The sequence below is a fragment of the Periplaneta americana genome, chromosome 15 (genome assembly GCF_040183065.1).
Source record: "Periplaneta americana isolate PAMFEO1 chromosome 15, P.americana_PAMFEO1_priV1, whole genome shotgun sequence".
NCBI lineage: Eukaryota > Metazoa > Arthropoda > Insecta > Blattodea > Blattidae > Periplaneta > Periplaneta americana.
The window spans coordinates 43,776,808-43,794,240 of NC_091131.1; the positions used below are offsets into that span (position 1 = coordinate 43,776,808).

The 17,433-nt window shown below is 35.1% G+C and overlaps 1 protein-coding gene across 4 annotated transcripts in view; it reads right to left on the minus strand.

Annotated features, from left to right (window-relative positions):
• Nucleotides 1-17,433, minus strand: part of LOC138714829 (scoloptoxin SSD14-like) — a 120,183-nt gene that overhangs the window by 3,655 nt on the left and 99,095 nt on the right. For all 4 annotated transcript variants that reach the window (XM_069847006.1, XM_069847007.1, XM_069847005.1 and 1 more), the window contains 3 exons: nucleotides 14,243-14,471; nucleotides 7,106-7,296; nucleotides 5,294-5,534 (listed from right to left, as the gene is read on the minus strand). In XM_069847006.1, the coding sequence (XP_069703107.1) occupies nucleotides 5,294-5,534; nucleotides 7,106-7,296; nucleotides 14,243-14,471 (661 nt within the window). The remainder of the gene's footprint in view (nucleotides 1-5,293; nucleotides 5,535-7,105; nucleotides 7,297-14,242; nucleotides 14,472-17,433) is intronic.

Sequence of the window (17,433 nt, forward strand, 5' to 3'; positions counted from 1 at the left end):
CTTCATCATTGTCGTCGTATTCCACGTCTTCATCACTGTCGTCGTATTCGACGTCTTCATCACTGTCGTCGTATTCGACGTCTTCATCACTGTCGTCGTATTCGTCGTCTTCATCACTGTCGTCGTATTCGTCGTCTTCATCACTGTCGTCGTATTCGTCGTCTTCATCACTGTCGTCGTATTCGACGTCTTCATCACTGTCGTCGTATTCGACGTCTTCATCACTGTCGTCGTATTCGACGTCTTCATCACTGTCGTCGTATTCGACGTCTTCATCACTGTCGTCGTATTCGACGTCTTCATCACTGTCGTCGTATTCGACGTCTTCATCACTGTCGTCGTATTCGACGTCTTCATCACTGTCGTCGTATTCGTCGTCTTCATCACTGTCGTCGTATTCGTCGTCTTCATCACTGTCGTCGTATTCGACGTCTTCATCACTGTCATCGTATTCGTCGTCTTCATCACTGTCATCGTATTCGTCGTCTTCATCACTGTCGTCGTATTCGTCGTCTTCATCACTGTCGTCGTATTCGTCGTCTTCATCACTGTCGTCGTATTCGTCGTCTTCATCACTGTCGTCGTATTCGTCGTCTTCATCACTGTCATCGTATTCGACGTCTTCATCATTGTCGTCGTATTCGTCGTCTTCATCACTGTCGTCGTATTCGTCATCTTCATCACTGTCGTCGTATTCGTCGTCTTCGTCACTGTCGTCGTATTCGTCTTCATCACTGTCGTCGTATTCGTCGTCTTCATCACTGTCGTCGTATTCGTCGTCTTCATCACTGTCGTCGTATTCGTCTTCATCACTGTCGTCGTATTCGTCGTCTTCATCACTGTCGTCGTATTCGTCTTCATCACTGTCGTCGTATTCGTCGTCTTCATCACTGTCGTCGTATTCGACGTCTTCATCACTGTCGTCGTATTCGACGTCTTCATCACTGTCGTCGTATTCGACGTCTTCATCACTGTCGTCGTATTCGTCGTCTTCATCACTGTCGTCGTATTCGACGTCTTCATCACTGTCGTCGTATTCGACGTCTTCATCACTGTCGTCGTATTCGTCGTCTTCATCACTGTCGTCGTATTCGACGTCTTCATCACTGTCGTCGTATTCGACGTCTTCATCACTGTCGTCGTATTCGACGTCTTCATCACTGTCGTCGTATTCGACGTCTTCATCACTGTCGTCGTATTCGACGTCTTCATCACTGTCGTCGTATTCGTCGTCTTCATCACTGTCGTCGTATTCGTCGTCTTCATCACTGTCGTCGTATTCGACGTCTTCATCACTGTCGTCGTATTCGACGTCTTCATCATTGTCATCGTATTCGTCGTCTTCATCACTGTCATCGTATTCGTCGTCTTCATCACTGTCGTCGTATTCGTCGTCTTCATCACTGTCGTCGTATTCGACGTCTTCATCATTGTCGTCGTATTCGTCTTCATCACTGTCGTCGTATTCGTCGTCTTCATCACTGTCGTCGTATTCGTCGCCTTCATCACTGTCGTCGTATTCGTCGTCTTCATCACTGTCGTCGTATTCGTCGTCTTCATCACTGTCGTCGTATTCGTCGTCTTCATCACTGTCGTCGTATTCGTCGTCTTCATCACTGTCGTCGTATTCGACGTCTTCATCATTGTCATCGTATTCGTCGTCTTCATCACTGTCATCGTATTCGTCGTCTTCATCACTGTCGTCGTATTCGTCTTCATCACTGTCATCGTATTCGTCGTCTTCATCACTGTCGTCGTATTCGTCGTCTTCATCACTGTCATCGTATTCGACGTCTTCATCATTGTCGTCGTATTCGTCTTCATCACTGTCATCGTATTCGTCGTCTTCACTGTCATCGTATTAGTCATCTTCATCACTGTCATCGTATTCGTCGTCTTCATCACTGTCGTCGTATTCGTCGTCTTCATCACTGTCGTCGTATTCGACGTCTTCATCACTGTCATCGTATTCGTCGTCTTCATCACTGTCATCGTATTCGTCGTCTTCATCACTGTCATCGTATTCGACGTCTTCATCATTGTCGTCGTATTCGTCTTCATCACTGTCATCGTATTCGTCGTCTTCACTGTCATCGTATTAGTCATCTTCATCACTGTCATCGTATTCGACGTCTTCATCATTGTCCTCGTATTCGACGTCTTCATCATTGTCGTCGTATTCGACGTCTTCATCATTGTCGTCGTATTCGACGTCTTCATCATTGTCATCGTATTCTACGTCTTTATCACTGTCATCGTATTCGTCGTCTTCATCACTGTCATCGTATTCGTCGTCTTCATCACTGTCATCGTATTCTACTTCTTTATCATTGTCCTCGTATTCGTCTTCATCATTGTCATTGTATTCTACGTCTTTATCACTGTCCTCGTATTCGTCTTCATCATTGTCATCGTATTCTACGTCTTTATCATTGTCCTCGTATTCGTCTTCATCACTGTCATCGTATTCGTCGTCTTCATCACTGTCATCGTATTCTACGTCTTCATCATTGTCATCGTATTCGTCATTTCATCACTGCCCTCGTATTCGTCATCTTCATCACTGTTATCGTGTTCGTAGTCTTCATCACTGTCATCGTATTCGGCGTCTTCATCACTGTCCTCGTATTCGTCATCTTCATCACTGTCATTGTATTCGCCACCTTCATCACTGTCATCTTATTCGACGTCTGCATCATTGTCCTCGTATTCGTCGTCTTCATCAAGTTGTTATCGTATTTGTCTTCATCACTGTCATCGTATTCGTCGTCTTCATCACTGTCATCGTATTCGTCGTCTTCATCACTGCTATCGTATTTTTAATTTGAATCTCAGTGAAGACTCCGCGCTGTCTTCTGGTATCCTGTTGTGGTGAGGTGTATTCATGATTGTGTCGAAAAGGATAAGTTATGTGTTTTGAAATTCATACAAAAACACATCCACATCACATTCTGAACACTCAATTCAATTTCAATTATATAATTACATTCATTTTAATTTTTCGGTTTTCTGAGAAGATATTTGGAAGCTTTAATTTTAAACCCCATTTTCGAAAAACTTGAGGATTAGGGCGGAAAATTATCATTTTTCTTCTTTAAAATGGTAGGGTCACATCCATGATTATACTACAATTATGTCCATTTTAATTTTTTAATTTTCTGACGAGAGACATGAAAGTTTTAATTTTAATTTTCCAAAAACTTGAGGATTTTTTTTATTTTTCCAATATATTCTTTCAGTTTTCTTATTTAAAATGGTATATCAAATATATTATGATTATACTAAAATTGAATCCATTTAAATTCTAATTTTCCAAAAACTTGAGGATTTTGGGCAGAAAATAATGATTTTTTTTTCTTTAAAATGGTACATAACATTCATGATTATACTAAAATTAGTCTATACACGTATATGCGTTAATATTTCCTTTTTTATGAGAAGTGATTCTGCATGTATGTCTTATTCTAACGTTCATTTTCCATGAGTTCACTTTTCGACACAATCATGAACACATCTCACCACAACAGGAAACAAGAAGACAGAGCAGGATCTTCACTAAACTTCGGACAATGAAGGATACCACTTCGAAACTAGACAATCAGGTAAATTGTAAAAGTTAACACAAGTAAAGATATCATATAGTTACTCATAAGTCATTTTACTTCCTTTTACCAAGAAGTATTATATCAGCTAATATAACCTTTCAATTATTCTCTTTTATCCACACATGCACCTTTCAGAATACTGCAATATTTTGACATAAACCGAAAACTGGAAAAAGTGACTTATTGCCTTTTACCCCGAAACCGTTCTATTAAAGCAAATGAGCTCATGTATTTATACACAAAATTCTAGCAATAGTATCAGGCAGTAAGATGAACTTGATGAATCTGAATTAATAATACGCACAGTCAGTGGCAGTGCGTCAATAAGAGCACAAGAGCACGTGAACACCTTGTTTCCATTAATGCACGACTAGTTTTATTATTCAATACAGTATTGACGAAGTGGGGATGTATAATATCAGAATCGAATATTTTAAACTTCCCGCATCTTGCATAAACTTCTTATGTAAACTTTGCAACATTCGTTCACGTACAAGCCGTGCTCTTTTGAAGAAGGTTACAGAAATTTCACGCATGCGCGGGAGAAAATTGTCTTTAGCTGGCCGCTTATTACTCGTCAAGAGCACAAAGCATTAAGTGAACAGTGAATCTACCCTACAGATGTCAGGTGCATCGATGCCTATCGTTTACGTGCTATATCTCGAGGAGGAAATTTAATTAGTCTGTATTTTAGCCTGCAGGTGTCAGCATCTCACTGTCGGAACGTTTACTTTATGTGGATGCGTGTACAGTGCTGCTACGAGAGTGTAGTTTGTGAATTACTATACTTCAGTGTCGGCATATAGCATAGTTTGGCTTTGAAAGACGTGCTGGCTGAATGTGATAGTGGTATGAATTTAAATATCTGTATGGTGGTGTATATTATTTAAGAATAATATTTACTGGCATGCATTTATAGTAATCAATCTATGCGAATGGGATTACAGTACTGGTATAGGCTATAGTGTATCAGTGTGTTGTGAATCAAAATATATTACTGAACACACGCTTTTGTTTTTGTTTTTTTTCAGTAGGTTATTCTACGACGCTTTATCAACATCTTTGGTTATTTAGTGTCTGAATGAGATGAAGGTGATAATGCCGGTGAAATGAGTCCGGGGTCCAGCACCGAAAGTTACCCAGCATTTGCTCATATTGGGTTGAGGGAAAACCCCGGAAAAAACCTCAACCAGGTAACTTGCCCCGACCGGGAATCGAACCCGGGCCACCTGGTTTCGCGGCAGACGCGCTGACCATTACTCCACAGGTGTGGACCACACGCTTTTGTAAATTGTGTTATGTATTAATTTTTAACAAACGTAAACAATGAACTCTGTTCAAGTAATTTTGAAGAGTAAAGAACTGAGTAAACTGGCTTACCAGGAAAAATTCGAAATAAAAATACTAGGTTTCATTATTATTATTATTATTATTATTATTATTATTATTATTATTATTATAAGTTGTTTTGAATTTATATACGGTTTTTTCGACAGTGAAACATTGGAATCATGACATTTCATATTAGGCTAAAAAATCTTCGATTTTGGAACATAAAATTGTGAACACACATAATATTTTATCACGAGCCGCCACTGCGCACAGTACATTCAAATCGAATACACTCTATTTTCAGCTTAACATACAAGGCATTTTTGATAAGTGAATAAATGAAAACTTAATTATACCAGAGCTGTAGCTGATGTTATTTTCGTTCCTCCAGATCCGCCTGTGACAAGCTGGACTTCACCGTCTCCATCTACGAATATGGCGGGCACCATCGATGACATCGGACGCTTCCCTGGTTCAATGTAGTTGCTTGGTGAAGGTGGGAGACCAAATCCGTTGGTGATGTTTGGTGCAGAGAAATCGTCCATTTCATCATTGAGTATAATCCCCGTGCTTAACGATCGCGCCATCGATCCGAATCTATATCGGAAACAAGCCAGAATTAGTCTGTGACACAGTTTCAATGTTGGAATTAGAAATTTATATCAATAGACAACGGTTTTTATATAAAATCATTTTCATTGTGTTATTTTATATCTAACGACGAGAAAATATATTTTAGGGTTTATTGATTTTGATGTTCTGTTTCGTTTGGAGGTTAGTCGTGTAAAACGAAGTACTAGCAGACTACAAGGATTTCAATAGAATGTGTTTTTACGGAGAAAATCGTTTTCTTATGTTTTCGTTTTTTTTAGTAAATTGTTTTTTTGCATTTAACGGGGAATGGAATTGGACTTTGTGTAACAATTTGGTTTATTTTTTATTTTACTAATTTATTATTTGATTTTCCCTCTTTAAAATGGTATATAAAAATTATATTACGGCTATACTTTGTATCAATTTTAATTTTTCGTTTTTCTGAGAAGAGTTATAGAAGTTTTAATTTTAATTCTCATTTTCCAAAAACTTGAGGATTTTGGGCGAAAAATTAGTATTATTTTTTATTTTTCCGATTTATTATTTCATTTTTCTCTATTAAAATGGTATATCACATTTAAGTTTATACTATTTATACTAAAACTATATCATTGTTAATTTTTCCTTTTTCTGATAAGTGAATCTGTGTATATAGAGCCGACACGCATGTCTTATTTTAACGCTCATTTTTCATAACTTCAGTTTTTTCCACAAAAGAAATATTTTCTCACCTTAATATTTTGTTACAAAAAGTTGAAATTTTCAGAAATTATTTATTTGGATGTTTTAATGTACTGAAACAATGTTTCTGATATATGTTCAATTTTGAAGATGTTAAAGGGAGTAATGTACTGAAAATGTACAAAAGAGGGAAAAATAATTTTCATTAAACAAATAAATTAAAGAAAAACTACTTTTTCAGCATAAAGTTAAGTTGTGTGATCATGAGTTGGAAAAAAAAATCAGCTGACTAGCTTAAACAACTTTCGAGAAAAAATTTCTTATGTAAGACATAATTTAACATTGTCAAGATAGGCAATTCCATTTTCCCTCGAAGTACAACAGTGTGGTCGCAGAAACAACCCGGGTTTATAAACTGCTATAATTCTGTAACTATGTATTTTACGAAATTCATACCGGTGTCGTCATAAAGAACAGCTCAAAGAATTTCAGGAATGCGTAATTGATAATTGTTGACCGAAACAACAGATGGCAGGACAAGAAGAAAGAAAAAAACCGCCGTTTGCGCTATTTCGCTTGTCATTAAGGCATTGTTGGATATAAGCGGCTTTGGTATAAGATAATAATTTCACATTAAATATTATTCAACATTTCTTAAGTGTTTAATATATTATTCCACATTAGTAACTCACGTTTTAAACAATAGTCCGAATCCCGCTATGTTAATATTTGTATTTGTGGACGTAATTCCACGCCGCTCCACTAGATGTCAGGTCCGCGATATTTCGCACTCACGTCAATGCTGTTAGTATACAGCTGTCCGGTATTATTATAGTAAGGAATTTGGAATAACTTTATTATTTCACGAGAGAATGAATTCAGTTTGTACTCACAGCTGGTTGACAGTGCTGGTGACCGATACGGCGTCTCCGTTGGGGGCCAATACTGAAATGTGGGCTGTGCCGTGATCTTCAGAGAAGACGAAATCGCCCCCGTAATGAGAAGCATTCTGCCACGTCGTGCAGTCACTCAGGTTTTTTCTTATTTCTGCTGCGTAAGCCTCAGATGTGATTTGTTTAATCAACTGTAAATGATACGAGATAGTTTTGTCACTATTAGAAACCCGAATTTTATGCACTTGCACTATCTATTCCTACATATGGCGCTAAGAGAATACCAACTATGTCGGTGTATCACGCTGAAAAGAAACCCTAATTTCGAAGATTTTAGTTATACATTTTACATACATTTGTTGATATACCATGTTATTCAAAAGTAAGTTACATTTTGACGTCGCCATATACGAATTAAGATATGCACAAAACAAGAACACACTTATACTCATAATTTGGTATTTTTTATTTATATCTATATCTGTGTCTTTTATTTAGGTAGTATCTATTTGTTTTTTTTTTATTTTCAATTTTTAATTTGTAATTACACTTGTATCTTGCATTTCTTTCTGTTTTATCTCTTTTTTCATGTTATATGCAATTCTGTGTGTTTTTTAAAACAAATCTGTACTGTCTATTGCAATTGGGAATTTGCCCTGTTAAATAAATAAATTAAAATTAAAATAAAATAAAATTAAATTAAATTAAAATTAATTAAATAAAATTAAATAAATAATTAATTAAATACATAATCTATACTAATAATAAATCTGTAGCCGAAATTTTTCTGGTAATTTTCGATTTTCCAAAAATAATTGATCCTAACATATACAATTAACCACCCTGAAACCGAAAATCGCTTTTTTGAAATTTTTGTTTGTATGTCTGCCTGTCTGTCTGTCTGTCTGTATGTTTGTTACCTTTTCACGCGATAATGGCTGAACGGATTTCGATGAAAACTGGAATATAAATTAAGTTCGTTGTAACTTAGATTTTAGGCTATATGGCATTCAAAATACATTACTTAAAAGGGGGGGGTTATAAGGGGGCCTGAATTAAATAAATCGAAATATCTCGCTTATTATTGATTTTTGTAAAAAATGTTACATAACAAAAGTTTCTTTAAAAATAATGTCCGATAAGTTTTATTCCTTGAAAAATTTTGATAGGACTGATATTTAATGAGATAAATGAGTTTTAAAATTAAAATAACTGCCATCTAAGGCCGTGTAATGAATTAAAAAACAAATGACTTCGTCTATAAGGGGCCTTGGACAGCAACAATCGAAAGCTATGAAAGATAGCCTACAGATAATGTTTCTGTGTTTGTATGAAGTAATATCAGAAGCTAAATTAACCGATTTGTATAATTAATTATTATTTCACCATTGGAAAGTGTGGTTTCTCTAGATGGACAGAATGCTATAATGTTATTACAGTAACTTCTGAGTGAATCGAGGACAGGCAAGATAAAATAGCTTCTTATGCACAGAAAACTTGATAGACTATTCTGTACATTCGTTTCCTGTATTTCCTAAAATAATTTTTATGACCAAATGAGTGGTCTCTGGATCAAAATGATCGCATTTTAATTATGCAAATACAATTTAAATTAAGTAACATAATAAACGATTTATCCTTATATCAAACACGAATGTTCCCTGGATCAAATGTCCTATTTTAATTATGTAATTATTTTATATTTATTTCTAACGGGTGCAGCGGAGCGCACAGGTACGGCTAGTCAATTAAATAAACAAATAAAATTAAATAATAAAATAAATAAAATAAAATAAAATAAAATTAAATTAAATTTAAATAAATAAGATAAGATATAATAAATAAATAAATAAGTAAATAAATAAATAATCAAATAAAGATATATTGTTTATTGGATTCAGTTTAAATGTTGAATATGTCCGCCATTTTGTTAACAAGCAACAATTTTTCTTCCATGTTGTGAACAGCATAGATCTGGTGGAATATCTTCAATTTGTTGCGAAATTGTATATTTTAGTTCGTCGGTAGTCGTAGGATTAGTTAAAAAATGTCGGTCTTTTAAATAATCTCACCGCCAAAAATCTGCTGGAGTGACATCAGGGGAACGCGCTGGCCAGGTGTTAGGAAAATGTCTGCTTTATGCGATCACCAAATGTGTTACATAATAATCGCTTACAGGGTTGTAGTCCCAAACTTTACAGTGCCGGAGCTCTTTATGTTTTTTAACCTTTGGAAAGGGGGGAAGGTTTGGGTGCAAAAAAATTAAGACAAAGAAGTGCCATAAAGTAAGACTGTAAGGAGAATGCAAGGCAACACCAATCAATACCTACTCCATTTAGCTTCTGACGCTCAAGTAAACCGAAATGGTCACTGTAAGGGTGATTATTCTGCGCAATTTAATAACCTGATCTAAATTTCGCTTTTGTTGCTTCACGGTGGGCTGCACTCGTTTATTCGCCAACATTTTCAATTGATTGCTTTTCAGACGTATCAATAATTTTTGTGCTATATTATGAACATTGGATTTCTTGTGTTCAATGATTTTTTTTGTAGTGACTTAAGCTGATCTGATTTGATCTGATCTGTTCGATCCGTAGTAATTTACTGAATATGAGCGTCATTCATTAGATACAGAAATACACTATTTTTTTAATGCACCTAATGTAGTTACGTCATGACACACTTTACAGCTTAGTTTAAATTCCTTACAATCAATCCATGGATAAGCTTCTTTTTTTTCTTGACCATATATTTTCTTTATTCTATACATTCGGCCACTCACTTTGCAGGACGACTTTTTGGATTTCGCTATTTTGAACATTATGATGTTGAATATTCTTCGTAGTCATACTGGAGCTGTATCTTTTATAACAGTATCTCTGGTTGAATTACTATGTTCATCAAATAGAAGCGATGGGCTTGAGATATCAACTTTTGTAACTTCACTAGTAACAGCAAGGCACGAGAAAAGAAAGAAGTTAATGTTTTTTTGTCTATGTTTATTTTGTTCCATATTTACTGAAGGGCAATAGATAAAAATAAAAGTTCCAAGTAGTCTTTTAGTAACGTTATAGGCAGTAAATTAACTGTTTAAAATCCTCTTCGTTAAAATAACTGGGAAACAAATACAACACATTTCGGTAAGTAGTACCATAGACAATCTCCTGTATCGTACAAAGACGCGAAAACTGACGAAATACAATACGAAACGAAAGTTAATTAGGAATATGATCATTTCGCGCAGGAGCACTAAAGTGTACTTTGGTGGTTGCCTGTCACTGATTCTTTCCCCGTTTCTCACCACACACCCCCGTAAACGCTCCTAGTGGTCTCGCGACCCTCTACTTCCGAATTTGTTCCGATTTTCTAAAGGAAGCACAGAAAATATAATCACTAAATATTCTGACATTAACTCGGATATCGTTAGTTGGGAAAGTAGCCTACTGTGATGTCGAAGCATATTTTAAAATTCCAAATCAGTGCCGGAGCTCCGCTCCACCTTCGAACACAGTGCCGGAGCTCCGCTCCACCTTCGAACACAGTGCCGGAGCTCCGCTCCACCTTCGAACACAGTGCCGGAGCTCCGCTCCACCTTCGAACACAGTGCCGGAGCTCCGCTCCACCTTCGAACACAGTGCCGGAGCTCCGCTCCACCTTCGAACATAGTGCCGGAGCTCCGCTCCACCTTCGAACACAGTGCCGGAGCGACGGTCCGTTCCGCTCCACCTCCACTACATCCCTGATTATAAATAAAACCTAATACAATGTTAACCAAAATAAATGAGTGATAAATGAACAAATCGCATTGTTCGATACATACAAATGTGTTACCATTTTGTGTACACGTAGACCTATTTCAAAATGTAACTTACTTCTGAATAATGCTATATATTTTTATGTTGGCCTATATTAAATATTGCATTTGAAATGTGGATATGGAAAAAAATGGAACATGTGGAACGGACACTCAAGATAAGAAATGAAGCTCAGTCAGTGAGTGAAGAAAGAATAATACTGTTCTCTCCGCGGTCCAACGACTAAAGTTATACAGTAACAATTCTATTTCATTTTATTTATTTATTTTAAATGTATTTATTTATTTAAATTTAAATATACAGAATAAAGAAGAATATAATTACAAAACAAACAAGAGAAATAGAAATAAAATAATACAAGCAATATAAAAAAAGAAGATACAGTAGTATTAACAAAATTTGAGACCGAATGAGCAGCGCTCGTGCTCGGTCGCAGTTCAGATATAATAATAAAAATAATAATAATAATAATAATAATAATAAAAAATAAGTAAAATAAAATAGGAACTAAAATATAATTACAGCGGCAATGGAATTATATAATATAATATTAACACTAGAGAAGAATAATATCGCACGTGAAAAGTAGGACTAATATATATTTCAAAATTATAGAATACAAATATAATATAGGTTGATTAATTCATACACATAGGCAATAAATTTATTTAATCAAATTGAAGATAATTAACACGTTCCTAATTTTCTTGTTATATGTTAGTGGGTTACATGTTAGAAGTTCTGGGTGTAATTTAGTTAAAGCATTGTACAACCGAGGGCCAAAATTTATGCTATGCTTTAAACCTGCAGATGTGAGACATTTAGGTTCTACTAATGTTGAATTAATATTTCGTCTTGTGTCATAATTGTGTGTCTATAATACAAACTTATTACGATTTTTATGACTATTACATTCTTACTACGTCATACTACTTTTGACCAATAAAACGGTACGAAAGGACGTATTTCAACCAATCATGGCTGCTTATCGCACAATTTTATCGCGTCTCTAGCATTTGTTTAATTTTATCGCGTCCCTAGCATTTGTTTCTTTGTTTGCCAACATTTGAAACTGCGCTGGTCTGGACGTCAAAAATATATATAAAATTACAAACCACTCCAGTCGATGCACAGCAGTTTCAAATATGACTCGCATTGGCATTCAAGAACAAGAATTAATAAAAATCACTGATCATACCTATGCATCTTCTGAAATCCGATTTACAAATAAATGAAGAGCACCATTCGGAAATCCTGAATAAGTTGAATACACCATGTAGGCCTAAATCAACGAGTTCCACTTCTATTACGCACACGTCCAATATAACATCAATTGAACCACCAACCACATTCAAATTTGAAAATTGTACATTCAATAATTATTCCTTTTAAAATTATTCATGTTTATTTCTTATGTCATCGTCGTTAATTAAAACTTTTCTAACACTTGTGTATATTAGTTAGGTTATGTTATAGCTTCTGCTCTGAGAGGATAAAAAGAACTTCTGCTATATGATATTATGGATAGTCACGTATCAGAGATTGTTTAATATTAAGATTTATTGAATAGTAATCATTACAGTGTCTGTATAAGGACACTACTGCCATCTAGCATGCATCTAGCGTAATATTTGTAATGTTGAGATGGTACAATAATACATTTGAAGACAGTTGTATTTTCGTAAGTCAATTAATATTTTATTGTATTGGAGTACTTCGTTACTTCTAATCTTGATATACTTTCTTCTAATCGTGTAATAGTCAATTAAATCCCACTCGAGTTTTGATTTTCTCTAGATAAATCAAAACGTCTAGTGAGATTACTGTTGATAAAATTTTAACAGCGTATACTTATAAATTTGTTCAATATTAAATACATTAAATTCAGAATAAATTAATTTAGTTGGATAATCGAAACGTTTCTTCAAACAAATTTTAATTATTCTTTTTTGGTTGAGGGATTTGAACCCAGGTTCAGACATGCTAACGTTCTTCAATCCCTCTATTAATCTTGAAAACTTCTGTTTGCTTATATTTTAATTAAAATATTTATTTCTAACTCAATGCCTCCGATAGCGTGTAGCAGATTAGTGCATTACTCCTATGGCGAAAAAATACTAATTTTATTTACAGGGACATCATTTTATTTTTACTTCAACTTTTATTGTACCTGAGTTTTTGAATGTACTTCACTCCCACTCCTTCTACTAATAAAGTTCAACCGTCCTCCACACAGACCCAAGACCGCATATACAGTCATAGTAGCCTTACGGTCGTAGTAAACAGTACGTTCCAAAAATATGTTCGCGTTTTCCAGTGACGAAAGAGCTTTCAATATTGAGTCATTTTCGCACAGGTATTGTCGTCCGTTTGCCTACGTTGCATCCCGGTTTCCCCCACCGGCTTCTATTCGCCTCTCTGTGAAGGCTAGTGGCTGGGCTGTCTTAGTTCTTTTCTGAAAACATTAATTTCTGTTATGAATTTGACGTCTACGTAATATTATACAACTGTTTAAAATAATTTAAATAAAAGGGCCTCGTTAAGTAATTAACTGTCACGTGATTTCCCCCCCCCCTCCTTTCTACGACCTTGCGGCATAACAACTTTGACGGAAGAAGATAGCATGTCTGAGTAATTTTATCTTTTCGGATCGGAAAGAAGTGAAGATTGAATTTACAGTACGTAAGGTACTCTTTTGTAGAGTAGGTACTGAATTATTTCAACATGAGGTACTAGTACGAAGGACGAAACTGGTAATTGGAATTAGATACAATCGTTTATAGTGAGATAATATGCACATTAGAACTGAAGCCTGTATCGAAATGAACGGCCACCATTTTCAAAAATGTGTTTAATCCATATTATGATTATTTTTCAATTGAACTTCATTTTCTTTAGTGTACGCTAATGTGCTGTAGACAGTGACTACGGCCGCATGGACAGCTCAGTTCGTGAGTAAAAACACTCATTGTTAATACTGTACTGTATTTTGATTAAACAAAAACCTAATGAATGTTATCAAACTCAAAATCGCGATATTTCCTAGTTTACGTAAATGGTTGAACTACTTTTCTTCCCTCCTATACCTAGTAAAGTGATTTGTTTGTATTTTACGCCAGTATCATGGAACTCCAGTCGTGGAAGTGGGGTAGCAAACGGTGTTTCCGGTCTCAACCATTGATTCAAAGGTATAGCCAGATTAATATTAGAAATGTTAGTAAAAATAAAATGATGTCCCTGTATTTAAGGAGCGATAGTTGAAAATTCCAATCATATCCCTTCTGAAAGAAACCTGTGTGAAAATGTCTAGATTCGAACTTACCTGACTGATAGGAACGAAGTCTGGATCTCCTAATTGTGTTCTTTTCCCATAAGTATATTTGAATGCTTCAGTAATCCTTTGATACGTGGTGACATTGTCCTTAGCGGGCATTACATCCTCCAGAATATTCAGTGCAAGAGCAAGGAGTGCTCCAGATCCTGGCGGGGGCACAGTGTACATCTTGATATTATTCGTCAAAGTAGCCTCTATAGGTTCACTCCATTTTACCCTGAAATTACACGAATAAAACGAAATTTCGTCACTCAATTTATATTATTTCTAGTGGCTTGTGCAGCAAATGCTGCAAACTAAGTTCATTAGAAGTTCAAATTAATTTTTTTCAAATTTATTTCCAATGAAGAATAGCAGACATTTTGAAAGTTATTTGCTTTCATAATAATGAAACATACTCCCTCTGAATGCTTTTTATGCCAAATACGTTTCCTTGAACCTATCCATCTTCAGTTCTTGAGTTTCAATGCGAAAACGCAAGTAACAATGTTAGGACGATCAGGGAATTTTTCATGTGGGAGTAATGCAGTAGCTATTTCAAGTCATTGCGGATTATAGGTGAGAGTTAAGAAAATTTCAGGTTCGACTAAACCAAAGAAATATGAAATTAATTTTGATTTAGTTTTAAGACGCAGCTAAAATAGAAAGCATGACTCATTACTACCTAGGAAAATTAGAGAATCACACATAAATATCTACATCACACTGCCATTAAATATATGAAAAAACCCACATCATTTGACTAATAACTATAAAAATATTTCATTTTAATAACAATATTGTTACCTTACGTAAGTTTTATAGTTTTCAGTAACAATATATATAGCTGTTACTCAGTAAATTATAGAAATAAAGATCTAATTTAAAATATTCTTTCTCTGCGTCTACTTATATAAAACCTCAAAAGGTTTCACTTTCATACCATCAATATAGCATTAATGTGTGTAATTAGTGGAATTAACTATAATAATATTTCATTTTTAATGGTAATAATCTCATCAAACATTCTTAAGTTTTGTAGTTCTTAATATCCAAACCACAGCTGTACTCGGAAAACTACAGACCAGAGAATCAGACCTGTAAATTATTTTTATACGCCATCTGAACTCTAAATATGTCAGCAATCCTGCAGATCATGGCCTTCGTGTAATATTGTTTATTGTAGTGTGTGTTTTGTTTCATTCTGGAGCTATATATATCTCAAAACTGACGACAGATGGATTTTGGAAAATAGGAAAATGATGTAGGAAAATTGACATTTCACTGAAAACTACTATTTTTCTAAAAAAACTTTGGGTTCCAAGCTTCAAAATGAGGAGTCATTTATTAAAATCCGTTCAGCCGTTTTCCCGTAATTTCCATTACCAGTTCAAATTATATATATAGATGATATTGTTTCCAAGAAATTCATGTGGACTTCAACTAAATTAAAGAACGGAGAGTCGGCCTGGATAGCGTAGTCGGTATAGCACTGGCCTTCTCTGCTCGAGGTTGCGGGTTCGATACCGGCCCAGGTCGATGGCATTTAAGTGTACTTAAAAGTGACAGGATCATGTCAGTAGGTTTACTGGCATGTAAAAGAACTCCTGAGGGACAAAATTCCGGCACACACCGACGAAGCTGATATAACCTCGGCAGTTGTGTACGTCGTTAAATAAAACATAATTTTTTTAAGAACGGAAAATTAGGAAGAAATTTTTATCGACATAAAAATACGGAGTATTAGAGAAGTGAACAGTTTGTCCACTATTTAATAACACATCGAGTTATAGGGGAACAACTTACAAAACTCCGTTGGTCTGTGCATGCGTCAATCTTAAAGAGTGACACAATATACTATTCACCTCTTCCTTCCTAATTGTCAGCCAATAGTAGCGCGTACTGATAGCAGTGATGCGTCAGATGACTTGACAATCTGTAGCGACAATGGTTCAGATTAATGGAGGGAAACTCCGCTTCCAACACGCGGTAAGGTTTATAACCTCCTACAACGGAGTTTTGCCATTTGTAGGCCTATAGCATGTTTTTCGTAAGATTACATTTAAGCGCCTGCAAGATCATACAGCCCACAGAAAGAATGTTTTCTTCTGAAGATCTTCAAATTAAATATCTGTCCTCATTTCGTTTACTTAGGAGGCCCTCCTTTCCTGTATTAAAAAAATATAATTATATTTTCCTTGTTTGCGTGTCTTAGTTTGACGTAAATACGTCTTTGTTTGAGGTTCAGTTGATGAGAAAATTTCACAGTTATTACGTAAGACGAAGTTTGTCAGACGAAATCACATGGGTTTGAATCTAGATATAGAAATTGTCAGGTGATGCGAAGTAGACTTCGCTATGAAACTGTTTAAGTACAAATGAAATATTACTTTTTTATAAAAGAAAAATTTGATGATAATAATGTAATTTGAGTAACAATTAATAGTATTAATAACACATAATTTAAAGGTGGTCCTGGAGAATCGAACAATGTTAATAATAATTGTTCAGCAATTGTATTGGCTGTGTATGAAATGCGCAGGCGTCCACAGGGCTCGCCAGGCCTGAACTACACCCCTGGTTGCTAATCTCCGTCTCTGATGGAGTTCTTGTCTTAATTGTTCACTTTTGTTATAACTTTATATAATTTTTTCTGTTATTTTTCATTATAAAAAGACAAGGATCCTTGTGCCTGGAACTAATAAGGTTACCGTAAGCACAATAAAAAAAAAAAAAGAAAATTCTATAAAATCTTGTCTTTTTTACATTTTATATTTGTTAGTCAACTGTAAGGATAAATATGTACTGCATATGCATTTAAAGTTTTTGTTTAGAGGGACAAAAACTGTGTTTGTTGATTGAAAATACTTTTCTTGCTGTAGGATAGAGTCATAACGAAACTGTAATTTATTGTGATATGCTTATAATAATAATAATAATAATAATAATAATAATAATAATAATAATAATAATAATAATAATAATAATAATTATTATTATTATTATTATTATTATTATTATTATTATTACTGTTATTACTTTTTATATGGACATAACGACGAAGTGAAGAGAAACAAATAAGTAGAACTCCAATTATCCAGACCAGGCCTCCATAACTCGCAAAGTAGGGGAACTATTACGTCAGCCTCACGCCACTTCTATTGGGGATGATCGACTTCCTCCCCGAGAATGAATGTTGA